This window comes from Pelophylax lessonae (assembly GCF_965119305.1).
Source record: "Pelophylax lessonae genome assembly, chromosome: 4".
In the NCBI taxonomy this organism is placed as follows: Eukaryota; Metazoa; Chordata; class Amphibia; order Anura; family Ranidae; genus Pelophylax; species Pelophylax lessonae.
This window is the reverse complement of record NC_138771.1, coordinates 55,568,270-55,586,446: the sequence shown is the minus strand read 5'-3', so window position 1 is coordinate 55,586,446 and position 18,177 is coordinate 55,568,270. Positions and strand designations below refer to the sequence as shown.

The following is an 18,177-nucleotide window of genomic DNA, read 5'->3' as shown; positions in this document are numbered from 1 at the left end:
ATTACGCTGCCTACTTAACCACTTAAGCCCCGGAAGATTTAACCCCCTTCCTGACCAGGGGGTATTTTTTGCGATTCGGCACTGCGTGACTTTAACAGACAATTGTGCGCTCGTGCGGCGCTGTACCTAAAATAATTTGACGTCCTTTTTTTCCCACAAACAGAGCTTTCTTTTGGTGGTATTTGATCACCTGTGCGATTTTTTGATCATGCGCTATAAACAAAAAAAGAGCGTCAATTTTGCAAAAAGAACAATATTTTTCACAATTTTTTTATATGAAATTCCCCCCAAAAAAATGTAAAAATCAAAATTTTTTAACATTTTAGGCCAATTTGTTTTATGCTACATATTTTTGGTAAAAAAAAAATCACAAAAAGCCTATTTTGATTGGTTTGCGCAAAAGTTATTGCGTTTACCAACTAAGGGAAAGATTTTTGTCATTTTTGTTGTTTTTTTTTTAACGCGTAATGGCGGCGATCTGCGATTTTTTTTGTGGGACTGCGAAATTGCAGCGGACAGATTGGACCCTTGACTGACATTTTTGACACTTTTGGGGTTACCAGTGAACTGTACTACAGTAATCAGTGCTATACATATGCACTGTTACTGTAAAATGACACTGGCAGTGAAGGGGTTAACTTTATTTGAGAGGGAGGGGTTGTGTATGTCCCTAGGGGCGTGTTTCCAACTGTGATTGGCTGTGGCTTGAGGTGTATGAACAGTGATCAACGGTCCTACATAGCAGAACCGTATGATCACTGTTCTTACACAGGGGAGAATGAATGGCGGCTTGTTTACATCAGCCGCCTGCCTTTCTCCCGCTCTAACGGACAATCGTGAGTACCCGGCGGACACGCACGGGGGGTCCGTGAGCGAGCGGGAGCGCGCCTCCGGCGGTGCGCGCTTGCTCCCCAGAGCCTCACAGGCTAGTGACGTACCCATACGTCACTTTGCCTGTGAGGGGCTGACTGCCGCAGTATATGTACTTGCGGCGGTCGGCAAGTGGTTAAGGAATACAATTATAAAACAGAGAAAAAGCCTTAAAGGGGAAAAATGCCAAGAGAAACACAGAGGCTGCCATTACTGACCTTCTTCTGAAAATACTAGTTGCCTGGCTGTCTTTGGTTCTATACGTATTAGCAAACAATATCAGAACTACCAGTCTGCTTAATTATTCCTGGTATGTGACTTAGAGAGTATTACACCCACTGTATCAGCGTGACAGTCCAACAACTAGTATTTTGAGACCAAAAAGTCACCAGTGTTTCAGAAACTGTACTCATCAGGAGCTTTGATTGGCTGAACCAGCCTTTCTCTACCAGGGTTCCCCTAGAAATTACTAGGAATTCCTTGAGCTGTGGCTAATTGACCTCCCTTTTGATGGTGCTTGCATAGTTCCATGGTAGATACTACTTGAAGTAGAACTATAGGGTAGCGTTGCACCGATACCGGTATTGGTGCCGATACTAAGCATTTGCATGAGTACTTGTACTTATGCAAATCCTCCGATATCCTCCGATACCTTCACATATATGCTAATTGGATGCGTTTTGAACCACATCCGATTGGCATGACATGTGAACCTGCAGCCTTTTCAATGGAGCTGGTTTATATATGTGCAGGCCGGCCGCAGCGTGTTTTTAAGAGAGTCCGATATGATTTTGAGGTGCAATTTCCATTGTCATACACTTTGACAATTCGCACCTCAATTGCAACTGATTTGAACCACTGAACAAAGTCACACCGGAGGGGCTGAAATCCCTCTGTCAGAACCGGACTGCACATTTGTCTCTAATAATAGGTAGCGTTAATTGGTGTCGGTGAGTACTTGAAAAAAAAAAATTGGTATTTGTACCTAGCCTTAAAAAACCTCTTTTTTTGGTGCCACTATAGGCAAAACATTTTTTTTTTAATTTTGGATTTTTTCACTTTCTGTCCCATAGACAAAACTAGGTTGGTCAATGCCTCCATTGGAAGATTTCCTCTCTATTATTACTTTTTAGAGGACAACCCAAAATTTTCTTTTACTTTCACTTCCAATGATAAATGTAACATGACAAATAGAGAGGTTGAATCCCCCTAAGGGGGGGGGGGGCACAGACAACAATAAAAACTGACAGGTGTTCTACACTCTATCCAAAAGTTTTTTCCTTTAGTTATACTTAAACAGAGCCAGTTCTCTGAGACTTGAAAAAAATGTCAAGGTTTCCCCTTGGGTAAAAAGGTTGAGAAAGGCTGGGCTAGACATGTGAGTCATGCTCCCCTAACATTGGTTGTCTGTATAGACGTGACCATATACATTGCTATTTATTGGAAAACTGGCCTCTTGTATTGGTTATCATTGTAGGTTAGAGAAATTAATTCAACTACTGCGTACTGTTCATAGAACCTCTAGCAACCTTTAAAGGGAGTCAAGGCTTCTATTGAACCCTGATTGATAAAGGGTGGTCTAAGGGGTGAAGACTAGAGCAGTACACAGGGACCGAATATTGGACGGTATCGGCCGGTTCAATAGAACCCGGGCGAAATTCCATGTGTACGGCAGGTGGTCCAACAGAAGCCAGCTGAATGTCCAGCTTCTGACGAAGGGGCATGACCAAAAAAGGTCTACCGATCTGCATCTGATCAGCGCTCTTAGCCAATGGCTGTGAGTGCTGACTGGTGTGTGTTCTGGCTAGGGGCATTCCCCTGTCAGAACACAACAGCTCAGCGGGGAAGATCACTGTATTAACATCAGATTGTTAGTAGAGGATCTCCTCCCGAGCTCTTCAGTTTTTTTTTTCATTCAGCCCTCTGGGTCAAACAAAAGAACCTCACAGTGTGTACTAAGCTTAAGGAGAAATAACCTAATCCTCATTTCTGTAGGCTACTTCCATGCCATACAACCATTCCCATGAAGTCTCTCCTCCTATCAGCCTGTAGGCTATCTGAAGTCATCAAGTACAATGTTCTTTTTTACAGGTTCTTATATCAATTTACAAATGTATTATACATTCACATTAGTCCCTGACTTTAAGGACCTTACAACCTAAGATCCCCAACTCACATTTACAGGCGGTCCCTGGGTTACAAACATCCAACTTACAAATGACTCCTACTTCCAAACATAGAGAGATAACAGGAAGTGAGGAGAAATCTCCCCCTAGGAAGGGAAATTCACCCCTGTAAGTGTTATTATGGGAAAAAGGTGACTCCACTGAAGCTTTATCACCAATCCTTGTTTCCACAACAACCCAAAATTTTTAAAATGCAGTTGTCATAGGGACAGAAAGTGAGGTGAAATGTTCGGTACAGGGGTGTTAACCCTTCCCTATGCTATCCAAAAAACTTAAAAATTATTCTTTTGGTTGGAGCTAAACTTACAAAATGTACCTGTTTCTACTTACAAATTTGACTTAAGAATAAACCTACAGTCCCTATCTTGTTTGTAGCCCGGGGACCGCCTGTATACATACTCTAGGGACACTGGGCTTACCAGCATGTCTTTGGAATGTGGGAGGAAACCCATGCAAGCATTTAGAGAACATGCAAACTCCAAGCAGATAGTGCCACTGCTGGGATTTGAACTGACAACCCTATAGCTGGTAGGCAGAAGGGCTGACCAATTAGCCACTGTGCTGCCCTGTATGTGAGTATATTGGGGACCTGCCCACAGAGGAGAGCTTAGGAGAGCACCAGCAGCCAGGGCACTGAGGAATAAGGTAAGTATTTCTTCATATTCCTCTACATTAAATTAAACAAGCAGGTAACCCTTGAATAGCAGGGTTTGAATGCCTATCTTTCTCCTGCTGCTGCATATGTTTGTCATTCCTTCACTGTGAAACCCCCCCACCCCTTTTCCTTTTTAACCCCTGCTACCCACCACGTACTACCCAAGGCTTCTCCCCACCATCAACACCTCGTGCACCACCAAACAAAAGTATGTTTGTGGTTCAAAACTGATGTTTCTGCTTGTGTAGCATGCTAGTAGACTGCATCAACTACTGTCACTTTCCATGCCTTAGTCACTTCACCTGCTATGTACCAGATATCCTGGCTCCAATCGTTATAACAGCCATTGGAAAGTACAGCAAGAACTCTCACTATTCTTGTTGCATTTAACATAAAATATACAGTATATATATATATATATATAAATGGACACTCCAGTGGTCATAATGTGGCCAAAAGTCAGCGAGTCATGCTGCCCAAAACCCAAAACGTATGCCAGATTTAGAAAAGGGGCATTCTTTTAAGGGCAGTGAGGTGCAGATTTTGGACAGAGAAGACAACTGGTTCACGGGAGGCATGAAAGAGGCCATCTATGTCAAACTGGGACAACCGTCATTCAACAGCAGTGGTGGCCTTCAATGCCATCTGTCCTCCACTAATAATGCCATTTTAACACCTCTACTCTGGATTTTTAACAATTCACACTTTCAGCCATGAAAATCTAAGAAATAACACCTATGAAGCCTTTAGGAACTCAAGGCTGGGATTATGTAATGAGAAAAGGGTGGTTCTACAATTTTACCACCTTGAATTCTGAATTTGGACCAATAACATCTGCTTTTCCGAGGTGATAGCTCACGGTGTCGGTGCTACCTTTGTACGTATAAATGCTGTTTTTTTTCTCTGATGCTCGAAAGGCCCCATGCACACTGTGCTTTTAGCCCCAGTGCATGGGTGCTCCAGCATTTAGCCACGGCTTTGCCATACAGCCCCACTGTTTGTAGTCTGCCAAACTCTAAAAGCATCTGACAACTGCTGCAGCTGGACAGGGCTGGGCGGTGCATCAGCTGTACTTCCGTTTAGGGCAGTATGCACCCTGGGAGGAAGAACTCTTGTGTTATGGGCAATTGCTTGACAAGCTGCTGGCAGCAGGACTGGACAGTGCACCTCTGCCCTCTACCCGCAGCTAAACAATGGAGCACCATGCAACGGGGCAAAATGCTGAGTGTGCATGGGGACCTTGGAACAGAAGAAGTGGTTTGGATAAGCTTAACATTACAGAACAAGTCAAGTTGAATGTGACTAACTACTACTAGATATACCAGATAACTCCAGACGATATATACCATACCAGGACTGCTGTTAGAAATCACTGGGCTTTGTACAGCCCCCCGAAAATATCAAATTATATTTTCACTAAAATGCTCCGGCTGCAGTGCTATGCTTTGCAACCATGGCAGAAATGTTTTACTCTCATCAATCGAGACCCATTCAGTTGAATAGCACTGTTCTGCAAGCAGAGGCTTCCTGTTCATTCACAAACTGAAGCCTAGCAGTTTTTTATGCTTCAGTGAGGAATGGTTGCAGAAGTGATTGGTATTGATCACTCACTGTGTTCATCAAGGAAAAGAAGAGGACCTCCCGCACAGTGCTGTATTCTGGCCTAGGCCAACAAGGCCCAGGCCTAGGGCGGCACTTTGCAGGGTGGCAGCAAAAATATTTCATTATTTGTATAATGACTATGAGCTTCCTATTTATTATACAAATAAGTTAAATAATCCTATAATTACAATTGGTGGCAGCAAACACAAGTCCAAATATCCTAAAAGAGTAATCTTACTAATCCTGTGACATAAGGCTGTACTAATGGGCACTGATAAGGCTGCACTGGTGGCCACTGATGGGGCTGCACTGGTGACCACTGATGAGGCTGCACTAATGGGCAGTAAAGAGGTGGCACTGATAAGGCAGCACTGATGAGGCTGAACTTATGGGAACTGATGAAGCTATGCTGATGGGCACTGATAGATTGTGGTTATGGTCTGTGGTTTACAGATGACCGGGTGGGTCATAAACAGGAAGGGGTGTGGCCTTTACAGGAAGGGGTGGGTCATATTTAAATTAGGGGGTACACAAGTTTAGTCAGGCCTAGGGCAGCACAAAACCTAAATACACCACTGCTCCCGCACCCCCTGCCCTCTGGGGAGGAGGGCACACAGGAGGGCCCAACAGCAGGTGGAATGGGATGAAGACCCTAGAAGTGATCCCTATGTAGTGCAGCCAGAGGGAGAATGAGGAGTAGAAGCTGGAAGCGATGCAGGGAAATCCACAAGAGTCATGCGTGTCAGCAGCAGTACAGCCGGCCCTCCTGCTTGGCAGGTGCCAGGGCCCCCCTTTTTGAACTGATGGGACCTGGGCCCGGTACAGGAGGGCCAGCTGCACTGCCTTATCTGCGGCCCTGACCATAACAATGTAGCTAGCAACATAATTCTAAACAAAAATCACTGCATAAATACCAACATAAAACAGTAAGCATTACAAACTACAAACTGGTAAGGAATAACAGAGCAACCATTGAATTTTATACTAATATAAATGCCAAGATATTCCCAAGTTCTTTTGCGTTACTCTACTTGTCTGAATAGCACAATGTAGGATTTTCATATTAAAGAAATATTTTATAAATGGCCGGATAAGGCTATCTAGGCCGCTAAGGTTTAGGTGAGCTTGCACTTTTGAGATGACTAAACTGCCTCTCCTATGGGTTTGTTATCCCGGATGAGAGGTGGTGCTGTGTCATAGACATGCATTTGGCAGAGCACAGCAGTTCTTGTCCCTATAGAGTTAGATGTTTCCTCTTCGCTACCCTCCCATTGCTGCATCTGTATCCTTGTGAGTGCACACACCAGGCCGTTATCAGTCTTTCTTCACTTCTGCCCAATCAGTGGGTGTGCGATGGAAAGTTTCCCGCTAGGTACAATGAATTTGTCATTTCTGCAATCAACTAATATAAAACAGACTGTGGGTTTAACCCTTTCAGAACTTCCAGATCCATTGACATCTTGAATTTCCTTTGTTTCTTTTTGAGATTATGATAAACGTACAGCCAAGTTAATATAATCTTCGATGAGAAATCATGACTGCAATGCTGAGAGTTGGACAGTTACTGCTTTAATAGGAGATTATAATAAAGAACAATGAAATAAGAGTTGACATGGCCTCTACTCTTCTCTTCCACAGGGGGCAGCATTGCATCTAAGTTGAAATAACTCCTTAACCAGTAACTGCTCACAGACCAGAAAAAGACCCAAAAAACAGAAATGTATAAAGCTGAACAGTCTTCTATCTCGTCTCGGTCATACAATCAATTGCAGTGTAATTAAAATAAATATAAAATTTGTATAAAAAAACAGAGATCCAACTAATTTCAGTCTACACAGTGACAATGTTTATAAGCAACCATATAATATTAATAATAACATAAATAATAATAATATTGTCAAAGATCAGGATGTAAGTTATTAAATAATAGTAAAAAAATATTACACTGTTCATGACTGAATGTTATAAAACACTGCGCTATCTCCCCTCCTCCCCCAATAAAAAACAGTACAAAAAAATATGTCTGTGAATAAATAAGTGAATCATTTTATAAAATGATTCAAAAAATTATTTTAAAATTAGAAATAAAAAAAATAAATAAGAATTTTATTTTAAAAATGTTTTTTATGTGTACATGTGTAAGTGTAGTTGAAAGTCATTATTTTATAATAAAAAAAATAAAAAAATCACACGCTAGAAACGTTTTTTATTTATTTCAGGTACTTATATAGTGCGGTCAATTTACGCAGCACTTTACATATACATTGCACATTCACATCAGTCCCTGCCCTCAAGGAGCTTACAATCTAAGGTCCCTAACTCACATACATACACAGTAGGGCCAATATTTTTATAGAGGATCCAATTACGGTAACCTATCAGCATGTCTTTGGAGTGTGGGAGGAAACCGGAGTACCCGGAGGAAACCCACGCAGGCACAGGGAGAACATGCAAACTCCAGGCAGGTAGTGTCATGGTTGGGATAATAATAATAAAATATTTTTTTTTAAATGTTATAGATATATATATATATATATATATATATATATATATATATATATATATATATATATATATATATATATATATATGTATATAGATATATATAAAATAACTGTCAAACAGGGTTGCAACATCAATAAAATTTATTATAAATTCATAAGACAATTCAACTCATATTGGCAAAGATTTCGGGCAACACACCCTGAATGAATGTCCTTTTATTTATTACAGGTACACACACAATATTATCAAAAGTATTTGGCCACCTGCCTTTACACACACATGAACTTTAATGGCATCTCAGTCTTAGTCCGTAGGATTCAATATTGAGTTGGCCCACCCTTTGCAGCTATAACAGCTTCAACTCTTCTGGGAAGGCTGTCCACAAGGTTTAGGAGTGTCTATGGGAATGTTTGACTATTCTTCCAGAAGCTCATTTGTGAGGTCAGGCACTGGTGTGGATGAGAAGGCTTGGCTTGCAGTCTCCGCTCTAATTCATCCCAAAGGTGTTCTATTGGGTTGAGGTCAGGACTCTGTGCAGGCCAGTCAAGTTCCTCAACCCCAAACTGGCTCATCCATGTCTTTATAGACCTTGCTTTGTGCACTGGTGCGCAGTCATGTTGGAACAGGAAGGGCCATCCCCAAACTGTTCCCACAAAGTTGGGAACATGAAAGTGTCCAAAAATGTCTTGGCATGCTGACACCTCAATAGTTCACTTCGCTGGAACAAAGGGGCCATGCCCAACCCCTGAAAAACAACCCCACACCACCTCCCTTCTACCAAATGATTCGGACCAGTGCACAAAACAAGGTTCATAAAGACATGGATGAGTGAGTCTGGGGTGGAGGAACTTGACTCTCCTGCACAGAGTCCTGACCTTAACTTGATAGATCACCTGATAAATTAGGGCAGGGACAGGGAGCCAGGCCTTCTCATCCAACAACGGTGCCTGACCTCACAAATGTGCTTCTGGAAGAATGGTCAAACATCCCCATAGACACACTCCTAAACCTTGTGGACAGCCTTCCCAGCAGAAGTAAAGCTGTTATAGCTGCAATTGGAGGACCAACTCAATATTGAATCCTACGGACTAAGACTGGGATGCCATTAAAGTTAATTTGCGTGTAAAGACAGGCATCCCAATACTTTTAGTAATAAAGTGTATACCTAACAGAGCAGTCACAGCAAACCTGAAACCATATCATTAATAAATTCACAGCACATAGATAGTATGTGGAAGTGGAATGCCTCGTTTCCACTGAGCAGTACGGTTCGGTTTGGTACGGTACGCAATTTTTGCTGTTTCCATTGTCAAAAGTTGTGAATGCTACCCTAATTCCAAACTGTACCATACCACTTTTTTGGGACCCTTTCGTTGGGGTACCAAGCACAATCGTACCATACCAACAGGGTGGCGCTACACTCTGCAGAACATTGATTTGATTTTTCTTTCTTGGTTGTCCGTCTCGTCCCAGCTCATTAACATTTTCCTGTATTTTTTGGCTGTGTTTTTCTTGCAGCCTGCAGCCTTTGCTCAAACAAACACTGTCTCCTTCTTGTGACAAACAGCCACATGCCAAGAAGCAAGAACAAAATCTGCATTACTTCATTGTTGTTCGCTGTGTAGCTTTCTTTTTCGCACGAGAATTCTCTACTTTCCGGCATAAATCACGCCTATCAAGTGACGTCGATCACTACCTTCTGGCTACACCACGCCTATCATGTAAGGGTACTGTTGGCAGTGGAAACCCAAGCCTGATATCGTTCTGAATTGTACTGAACTGTACCAAACCGAACCGTACCGCTCAGTGGAAACGAGGCATAATTATAAATCAAAAGAGAAAAATGGAACGATCGCTGCTATTCTCACCCTGCTAGGAAAACACCCAGTAGTCAAATAAATACAAACATACAAAAAACACAAAAGATACAATAAATTATCTTAACTGCTCACAGAAATAAATATAAATCAAAATTTGTATTTAAACTACTTGGTTATAAAGGGGTTGTTTTACTAAAACTGGAGAGTGCAAAATCTGGTGCAGCTGTGCATGGTAGCCAATCAGGTTCTAGCTTCAGCTTTTTCACCGCTGGCGGCCACATCCATCTTCACTCGCCTACCTTCCAGGTATGCGGACTCCGGACTCAGACCATACGCCACACACTGCATCAAATTGGTCTGCATGGCTGTCGTCCCAGAAGGAAGCCTCTTCTAAAGATGATGCACAAGAAAGCCCACAAACAGTTTGCTGAAGACAAGCAGACTAAGGACATAGATTACTGGAACCATGTCCTGTGGTCTGATGAGACCAAGATAAACTTATTTGGTTCAGACGTGTCAAACGTGTGTGGCGGCAACCAGGTGAGGAGTACAAAGTCTTGCCTACAGTCAAGCATGGTGGGGTGAGTTTCATTTTCTGGGACTGCATGAGTGCTGCCAGCACTGGGGGGCTACAGTTTATTGAGGGAACCATGAATGCCAACATGTACTGTGACATACTAAAGCAGAGCATGATCCCCTCCCTTCGGAGACTGGGCTGCAGGGCAGTATTCGAACATGATAACACACCTCCAAGGTCAGAACTGCCTTGCTAAAGAAGCTGACGGTAAAGGTGATGGACTGGCCAAGCATGTCTCCAGACCTAAACCCTATTGAGCATATGTAGAACATCCACAAATGGAAGGTGGAGGAGCGCAAGGTCTCTAACATCCACCAGCTCCGTGATATCGTCATGGAGGAGTGGAAGAGGACTCCAGTGGCAACCTGTGAAGCTCTGGTGAACTCCATGTCCAAGAAGGTTAAGGCAGTGCGTGAAAATAATGGTGGCCACACAAAATATTGACACTTTGGGTCCAATTTGGACATTTTAACTTAGGGGTGTACTCACTTTTGTTGCCAGTGGTTTAGACATTAATGGCTGTGTGTTGAGTTATTTTGAGGGGACAGCAAATTTACACTGTTATACAAGCTGTACACTCACTACCTTACATTGTAGCAAAGTGTCATTTCTTCAGTGTTGTCACATGAAAAGATAGAATAAAATATTTACAAAAATGTGAGGGGTGTACTCACTTCTGTGAGATACTGTATTAAAACAATGAATGCATTATAAGCAAGGATAACTACCATTGTTCCTGTTACCTAAGAATGTAGTCCCGGAACAATGTTCTAGGTAGTTATCCTTACTCATCATGTAATCTAATCATAGATTGGAGATGGGATCTCAATTGTCTGATATAAAAGTATCGCAAGTTTAGTTCAAATTCAGATTTTCCAGGAAGATCACAATGTATTATTGTCAGGTCAATCATTTCTACAGGGTAAAAATCCTATCATTCACCAATCCTATCAGCTTTGATTTATTTATCACCAAAGATATGAAAACATCTTACCCCGGAGAGACCGATTGTTTCATGTATAGGGCCAGTTTGTTTTCTACTAGCTTTTGGACAAAATCATGTCCTCTTGGTGGGGTGGGGAATAGCAGTGATCATTTATCTTTCCTCTTTTGATTTATAATTAGTGTTTAATGTTTATTATTATCTATGTGTGATAAATTCAATAATGATATAAGTGTCGGTTCACACTGAAGCGGCACGACTTCGGGGGCGACCTGTGAAGTCGCGTGCACCGCGACTTCGGCACGACTTGCACGGACTTCATAAAATTAATGTCTATGCAAGTCGCCTCCAGGTCGCCCCAAAGTAGTACAGGACCCTTTTTCTAAGTCGGAGCGACTTGTGTCGGTCCTATTAGAACGGTTCCTGTAGCAGTCAATGGACCGCGACGGTGCGTGACTTGTCAGGCTGACCAAGTCGCCTGACAAGTCGTACTAGTGTGAATGGAGACTAAAGGTTTTAGGTTTGCTGTGACATTTCTTTTAGGTATAAATTGCAATATTTCATTCAGCTTCATGCATCTGATTTTTGTGGCCTATATATGTGCACAGTCTTATAAGGTGGCTAGTTCTGTTTTTTTTTTTTTTTTTTTTTGGGAGGGGGTTATGCTTTTTACTTAACTAGGAGCCCCTTATAAATAATTACAACAGTGATATTTGAATATAATTTTTGTGTGTAAGTTTTGACACTTATGGTGGATTATTAGCTCAATGTGGTAGATTTTAGTAAAGTCAATGCCAATCTAACTATGTTTTAAAGCATGGATCTCCAAACTTTTTAAGGGAGGGCCAGTTTACTGTCCCTCAGACATTGGGAGGAATAGTGCCCCATTGTCAGTGGAAGGAATTATGCCCCATCATTGGTGTCAGCAGTAGGAATTTTACTTCAAGGGCGTAAAGACAAGCAAAGAGCCGCTTTCGGCCCCAGGGCCACAGTTTTGAGACCACTGTTTTAAAGGCTTGGTGGCCCACTTTTATTAAAATGAAAAAGGAAAGTTCACAGACATGGTTGCCTTCTCCAGCAAAAATACAATAACAGAATAATGCTGCAGCACCTGGCTCCCAGCTCTCTGACTCACTTAGCCTTTATTACAGCATCTTACTTTGCAGGCTCATTCCTGGTCTTTAGCTATGGGGTTTCCAGGCACCCTGGGCTCTCACACTCCTCCAGAGACTTGTGGACTCCCTCCAGCCCCCTGGGCTCACTAGCTGCCTCGGCTTTCTCAGTCTCCACAGACTCTTCCAGCTGTCCTGGCTTTTCCAGTCCTGTGGCAAGGTATCCCCCCAACATGGGATGCAGTCTCCGTAAGGAACGCACAGCTCTCTGACTGGCTCTGTCTCCAGATGGGAGCCCTGAGCTATCCTCAGGCTTGGCTTATAACGAGCATGCACACCAGCATACCCACACAACCTCTAATAAGACAAGGATTGGAGATTTCCTCCCACCCATGCCTACTAGCTCTACACCCTGATCTGGGATTACAAAACCCAAATAACACTGACTATCAGTCTTCCCCACTCAAAAATAATCCTCTGGAATTCAGATTCTGCCCTAGTGTGAATCCTGCATGCCCAATTTTTGGAATCTGCGTAACTAACATAATTGTCATAATTGAGATGAAGTAGTCCATTAAGAACAGTTAAAGACAGACATAAAAATATACAAATTAGATCCGCTACTCATTACAAAAACCTCAGAACTATTTCCTTAAACTCTTCTACCTCACAGTAGACACTTCCAAACTGCTTGGTGGTGTTCAATCCCACTGGATTGGATTTGAAGACTCTATTCCTTCACTTGGGGGTGCTTGATCTCTCCCTCCTACCCTCTAAAATGGATTTACCATCTTCCCTTATTCACCCACCCCACCTCACCCTAAAGCCTCGTACACACGCAACGATTATCGGCCGACCGAACGTCCGTCTTTTGTCTAGAGTTGTGTTTTGTTGGTTGGAATGTGCCTAGACTGCACACAAATTTTCTCGCCCGACAAAATTCTACTTCAGAAGTTATGTCATGTGTTGGTTTGCTTTCTTTGTGTTCTTTCTTCTCTGAGCATGCCCAGACTTGCTCATTAGATTTTACCCTGTCGAAATCTGTACTGACTGCACGAAAATCGGTTGTGTTTTGACGGCGGACAAAAATGTTATAGCCTGCACACCAGATTTTTTTTTCGGCCGAAAAGTCGGAGTCAGTTGTCGGAAGCATCATACTAACAAGCCGAAAATCGGCAGATCGGTCGTTGGATGAAAATTCCCTGCCGATTTTCGACGCGTGTGTACGGGGCTTAAGTCTCTCTCTGCCCCTTGTCTATCGCTTTCTTCAACCACATATCTACAACTTTTTTTTTTGCCTCTCCTCCTCACTACCTTCTATTTCCTAATTCAGCCATTCTCCAACAGGATTCCTCCAAAGGTATGTAGGGGTTCCTTGAGCAAGGAGCTATTTCTGCCTCTCAGATATGTTCCCACTAAGCCAATGACCTTTTAAGCTAACAATAAGAGGGGGAATCTTCAAATCACTACAAATGTAAGGAGCATTCTTCCCACTGATTATCACAATAATGTACAGTGAGCTTTAGACATAGTCATTATGAGCAAAGGTTGCGTAGGACTGGAAAGTAATGCCGGCCATACACGATTCGAATCTCGGCCGATTCAGCAGGACGAGCTAAATGTACCAAGTTGATGGATCAATCAACTTGGGTAAAACCAGCCTGCTGGATTTTACTTGCAATTATCACTAGCAGCTGGTATAGCAATATTCACTGTCTTCTCCAAGCAGGGGTGGCTTCCCCCGCCCCTCCGCCGGTAGAAGATAATTGCTCGGGCAGGAGGGATTCCCACATCAACACTGTCTCTTTCCTGCAACCTATGGTTGGCCTGCTTTTTTTAAGGTGTTTCTCCATGTTAAGAAGTATGAGAAAGTCTATCCTAATGCAAAAACTAGCCTACACACCCACAGTTTCCCAGACACGTGACACTCCTCTGGGCTGAGATAAGAGGAGGTGATCAGGGAGATAGAGAGCAGGAGGAAGGAACAAAAAGGATGATTTGGTTGATATTTTGAGACATTGTAAGTGATATGGCTTGGTGCAAAGTTTTGAATTTTATTTGTTGGGCAATTGAATCTAGTGGAGGGAATGGCAGAGATGGGCGGCAGAGGCTGAGCAGATGATAAGGTAGACGATGACTCTAGCACTCTGACAGAATAATTCATGATTAGCTAAAGGGGGGATAAGGGAGATAACAAGGAAGTGAATAAATAGCTTGGTGTTTTTTTTGGTTAGGAAGGGGCAAAGTATGGAAATATTAAAGAAGTGAAGGCGGTATGATTTGGACAGCGATTGGAGTTGGGGCTGAAAGCACAGGTCAAAGTCTAGGATTACACCAAGCACAGTGACGTATTTAGGTTTTGTGCTGCCCTAGGCCTGACTAAACTTGTGCACCCCCTAATTTAAATATGACCCACCCCTTCCTGTAAAGGCCATACCCCTTCCTGTTTATGACCCGCCCTGTCATCTGTAAACCACAACCACAGTCTATCAGTGCAGCCTCATCAGTTCCCATAAGTTAAGCCTCATCAGTGCCCATCAGTGCAGCCTCATCAGTGCCCATCAGTGCAGCCTCATTAATGCCCATCGGTGCAGTTTATCAGTACCCACCATTGCCGCCTCATTAGTGGCCATCAAAGCAGCATATTAGTGCACATCAGTACAGCCTATTAGCGCCCATCAGTGCAGCATATGAGTGCCCATCAGTGCCTGGGGGTAGAGGAGAGTAAGTGGAGCATTTGGCTGCAGTGCCACACTTATTAGCATTGGCGGCCATCGGGCCAGTTGTGGTCAGTGGCCTGCGGTCTGTCCGAATGTCCTGACCGGTCGGTATTATCATACTGGTAGGTAGCAGTGTGACCGCTTTATGTGGGCACCAGCCTGATTTGCCTCCTGGACCCTGCCCTCCAGCCCAATTCACCACATAAGACTGGCACTATACAAAAAGTGTAGCGCAAGCCGGCGGGGGCCCTTTTCGTGCCAGGAGGAGCCTGTTTTTTTTTTCGTGCAGGGGGCAGCTTTTTGCTGCCCCCCTGCAAAGTGCTGCCCTAGGCCTGGGCCTTGTTGGCCTAGGCCCAGATACAGCACTGACCAAGCACCCTTGCATGAGGGAATGGACTGATAGCTGTATTATTAATGTTAAAGGAAAAGTCCGGGAAGGGGGCACGGGGGCAGAAAAATGGGCAAAAATGCATATATGGAAAAAATTAGACCCCTTGCTGACTAACCTTTATTAGTAAAGGTGTAAAGGAGCAACGCAGCTCCTTTACACCTTTATTTGTTCCACTGAGCATATCTCTCGGCTGAGTTGCTGCTATAGATGATTAGAGGTCTTTTATAATATTTTTTATTTAGCGCAGTTATTTTTTTCTTTCACTTAACCTTTATTAGTGTTTATTAGTTGCAGCTTTATGTGCCACAAATATATATAGCACAGAAAAATACACATTGTTGTAATACGGTACAGTGCATCTGGAAAGTATTCACAGCGCTTCACGTTTTCCTCATTTTGTCATGTCACAGCCTTATTCCAAAATGGATTAAATTCATTATTTTCCTCAACATTCTACAAACAATACCCCATAAGGCCCCGTTCACATAGGGGCGATCCGACTTCGGGAGGCGACCTCCGAGGTCGCGGTGCGAGCAGCGCGCCGCGACCTCGGAGCGGCCGACACGGACTTCATAACATTGAAGTCTATGGCGGTCGCCTCCGGGTCGCCCCAAAGAAGCTCCGGACCCTTTTTCTAAGTCGGAGCGACTTGTGTCGCTCCTATTAGAACGGGTCCATAGCTTCTGTATGGGAGGCGACCTACGGCGACCTGTGAGGCGACCGAAGTTTGTTTAAAATCTTTGCAAATTTACAGTATTAAAATTAAAAAAACTAAATAAAATCCCGTGTACATAAGAATTCACAGCCTTTGCTCAATAGTTTGTTGAAGCTCCTTCGACACCAATTACAGCCTCAAGGCTTTTTAAATATGATGCTTCAAGCTTTGCACACCGATATTTGGGGAGTTTCTTCCATTCTTCTTTGCAGGACCTCTCAAGCTCCATTAGGTTCGATGGGAAGCATTGATGCACAGCCATTTTCAGATCTCTCCAGAGATGTTCAAACAGGTTCAAGTCTGGGCTCCGGCTGGGCCACTCAAGGACATTCACAGAGTTGTCCCATAGCCACTCCTTTGTTATCTGGGCTGTGTTGCTTAGGGTCGTTGTCCTGTTGGAAGATGAACCTTCGTCCCAGTCTGAGGTCCAGAGCGCTCTTGAGAAGGTTTTCATCAAGGATGTCCATTGCTGCATTCATTTTTTCCTCGATCCTGACTAGTCTCCCAGCTCCTGCCACTGAAAAACATCCCCACAGCATGATGCTGCCATCACCATGCTTCACTGTAGGGAGCTGGTATTGGCCAGGAGATGAGTGGTGCCTGGTTTCCTCCAGAAATTACGCTTGCCATTCAGGCCAAAGAGTTCAATATTTGTTTCATCAGAACAGAGAATTTTGTTTCTCATGGTCTGAGAGTCCTTCAGGTGCCTTTTGGCAAACTCCAGATGGGCTGTTGTTCCTTTTACTGAGGAGTGGCTTTTGTCTGGCCACCCTAACATACAGGCCTGATTGGTGGAATGTTGCAGAGATGGTTGTTCTTCTGGAAGGTTCTCCTCTATCCACAGAGAAACGCTGAAGCTCTGTCAGAGTGACCATCGGGTTCTTGGTCAACTTCCTGACTAAGTCCTTTCTCCCCCGATCGCTCAGTTTGGCCAGGTGGCCCAATCTAGGAAACTTTTCCATTTACGGATGATGGAGGCCACTGCTTTAATTGGACCTTCAATGCTGCAGAAATTTTTCTGTACCCTTCCCCAGATCTGTGCCTCGATACGATCCTGTCTCTGAGGTCTACAGACAATTCCTTGGACATTATGACTTGTGCTCTGACATGCACTGTTAACTGTGGGACCTTATATAGACAGGTGTGTGCCTTTCCAAATAATGTCCAATCAACTGAATTTAACACAGGTGGACTCCAATTAAGTTGTACAAACACCTCAAGGATGATAAGTGGAAACACAATGCACCTTAGCTCAATTTTGAGTTTCATGGCAAAGGCTGTGAATACTTACAGCATCTCAAAAAAGTGAGTACACCCCTCACATTTTTGTAAATATTTTAATATATCTTTTTATTTGACAACACTGAACTTCAGTATGTCACAGTACATGTTGGCATTCATGGTTCCCTCAATGAACTGTAGCTCCCCAATGCCGGCTGCACTCATGCAGCCCCAGACCATGACACTCCCACCACCATGCTTGACTGTAGTCAAGACACACTTGTCTTTGTACTCCTCAACTGGGTCCCGCCACACACGCTTGACACCATCTGAACCAAATAAGTTTATCTTGGTCTCATCAGACCACAGGACATGGTACCAGTAATCCATGTACTTAGTCTGCTTGATTTTAGCAAGCTGTTTGCAGGCTTTCTTGTGCATCATCTTTAACCTCCCTGGCGGTATGATTATGTCAGGAATTTCGTACCAAAAGCGGTACAATTTTTTGCATGGACATTTGGTGTTATGTATTGTAGGCCTACAATTCTTAGTAATTACTTACTTAAACCTGACCAAACAAGACTCTAGTAGACATCCCAGATGCCATAAAGTTTGAAACACAAAATCATAAATTATAATATAATAAATAACTATAAATAAGTTAAAGTATATATATATATATATATATATACGTACACATATATATATATATATATATATATATATATATATGTGTGTGTATATATAAAGTACAGTAAAACTGCAGGCAAGGGCACTGGGGGGCAAACTAAGGTAAATTTATTTTATTTAGTAATGTAATCCAATAGGATTACAATATATCAGTGTGTTTGTGTGTTTTA

At 43.0% G+C, this 18,177-nt stretch overlaps 1 protein-coding gene across 1 annotated transcript in view; it reads right to left on the bottom strand.

Moving 5' to 3' along the window:
* The window catches only part of LOC309554526 (cell surface hyaluronidase CEMIP2-like), a gene marked incomplete at its 5' end in the record, with an annotated part of 142,550 nt that extends 130,045 nt beyond the window's left edge, over nucleotides 1-12,505 (bottom strand). The window contains one exon of the mRNA XM_082256275.1: nucleotides 12,376-12,505. Coding sequence (XP_082112401.1) covers nucleotides 12,376-12,505 — 130 coding nt within the window. The remainder of the gene's footprint in view (nucleotides 1-12,375) is intronic.
* Nucleotides 12,506-18,177: the final 5,672 nt, after the last annotated feature.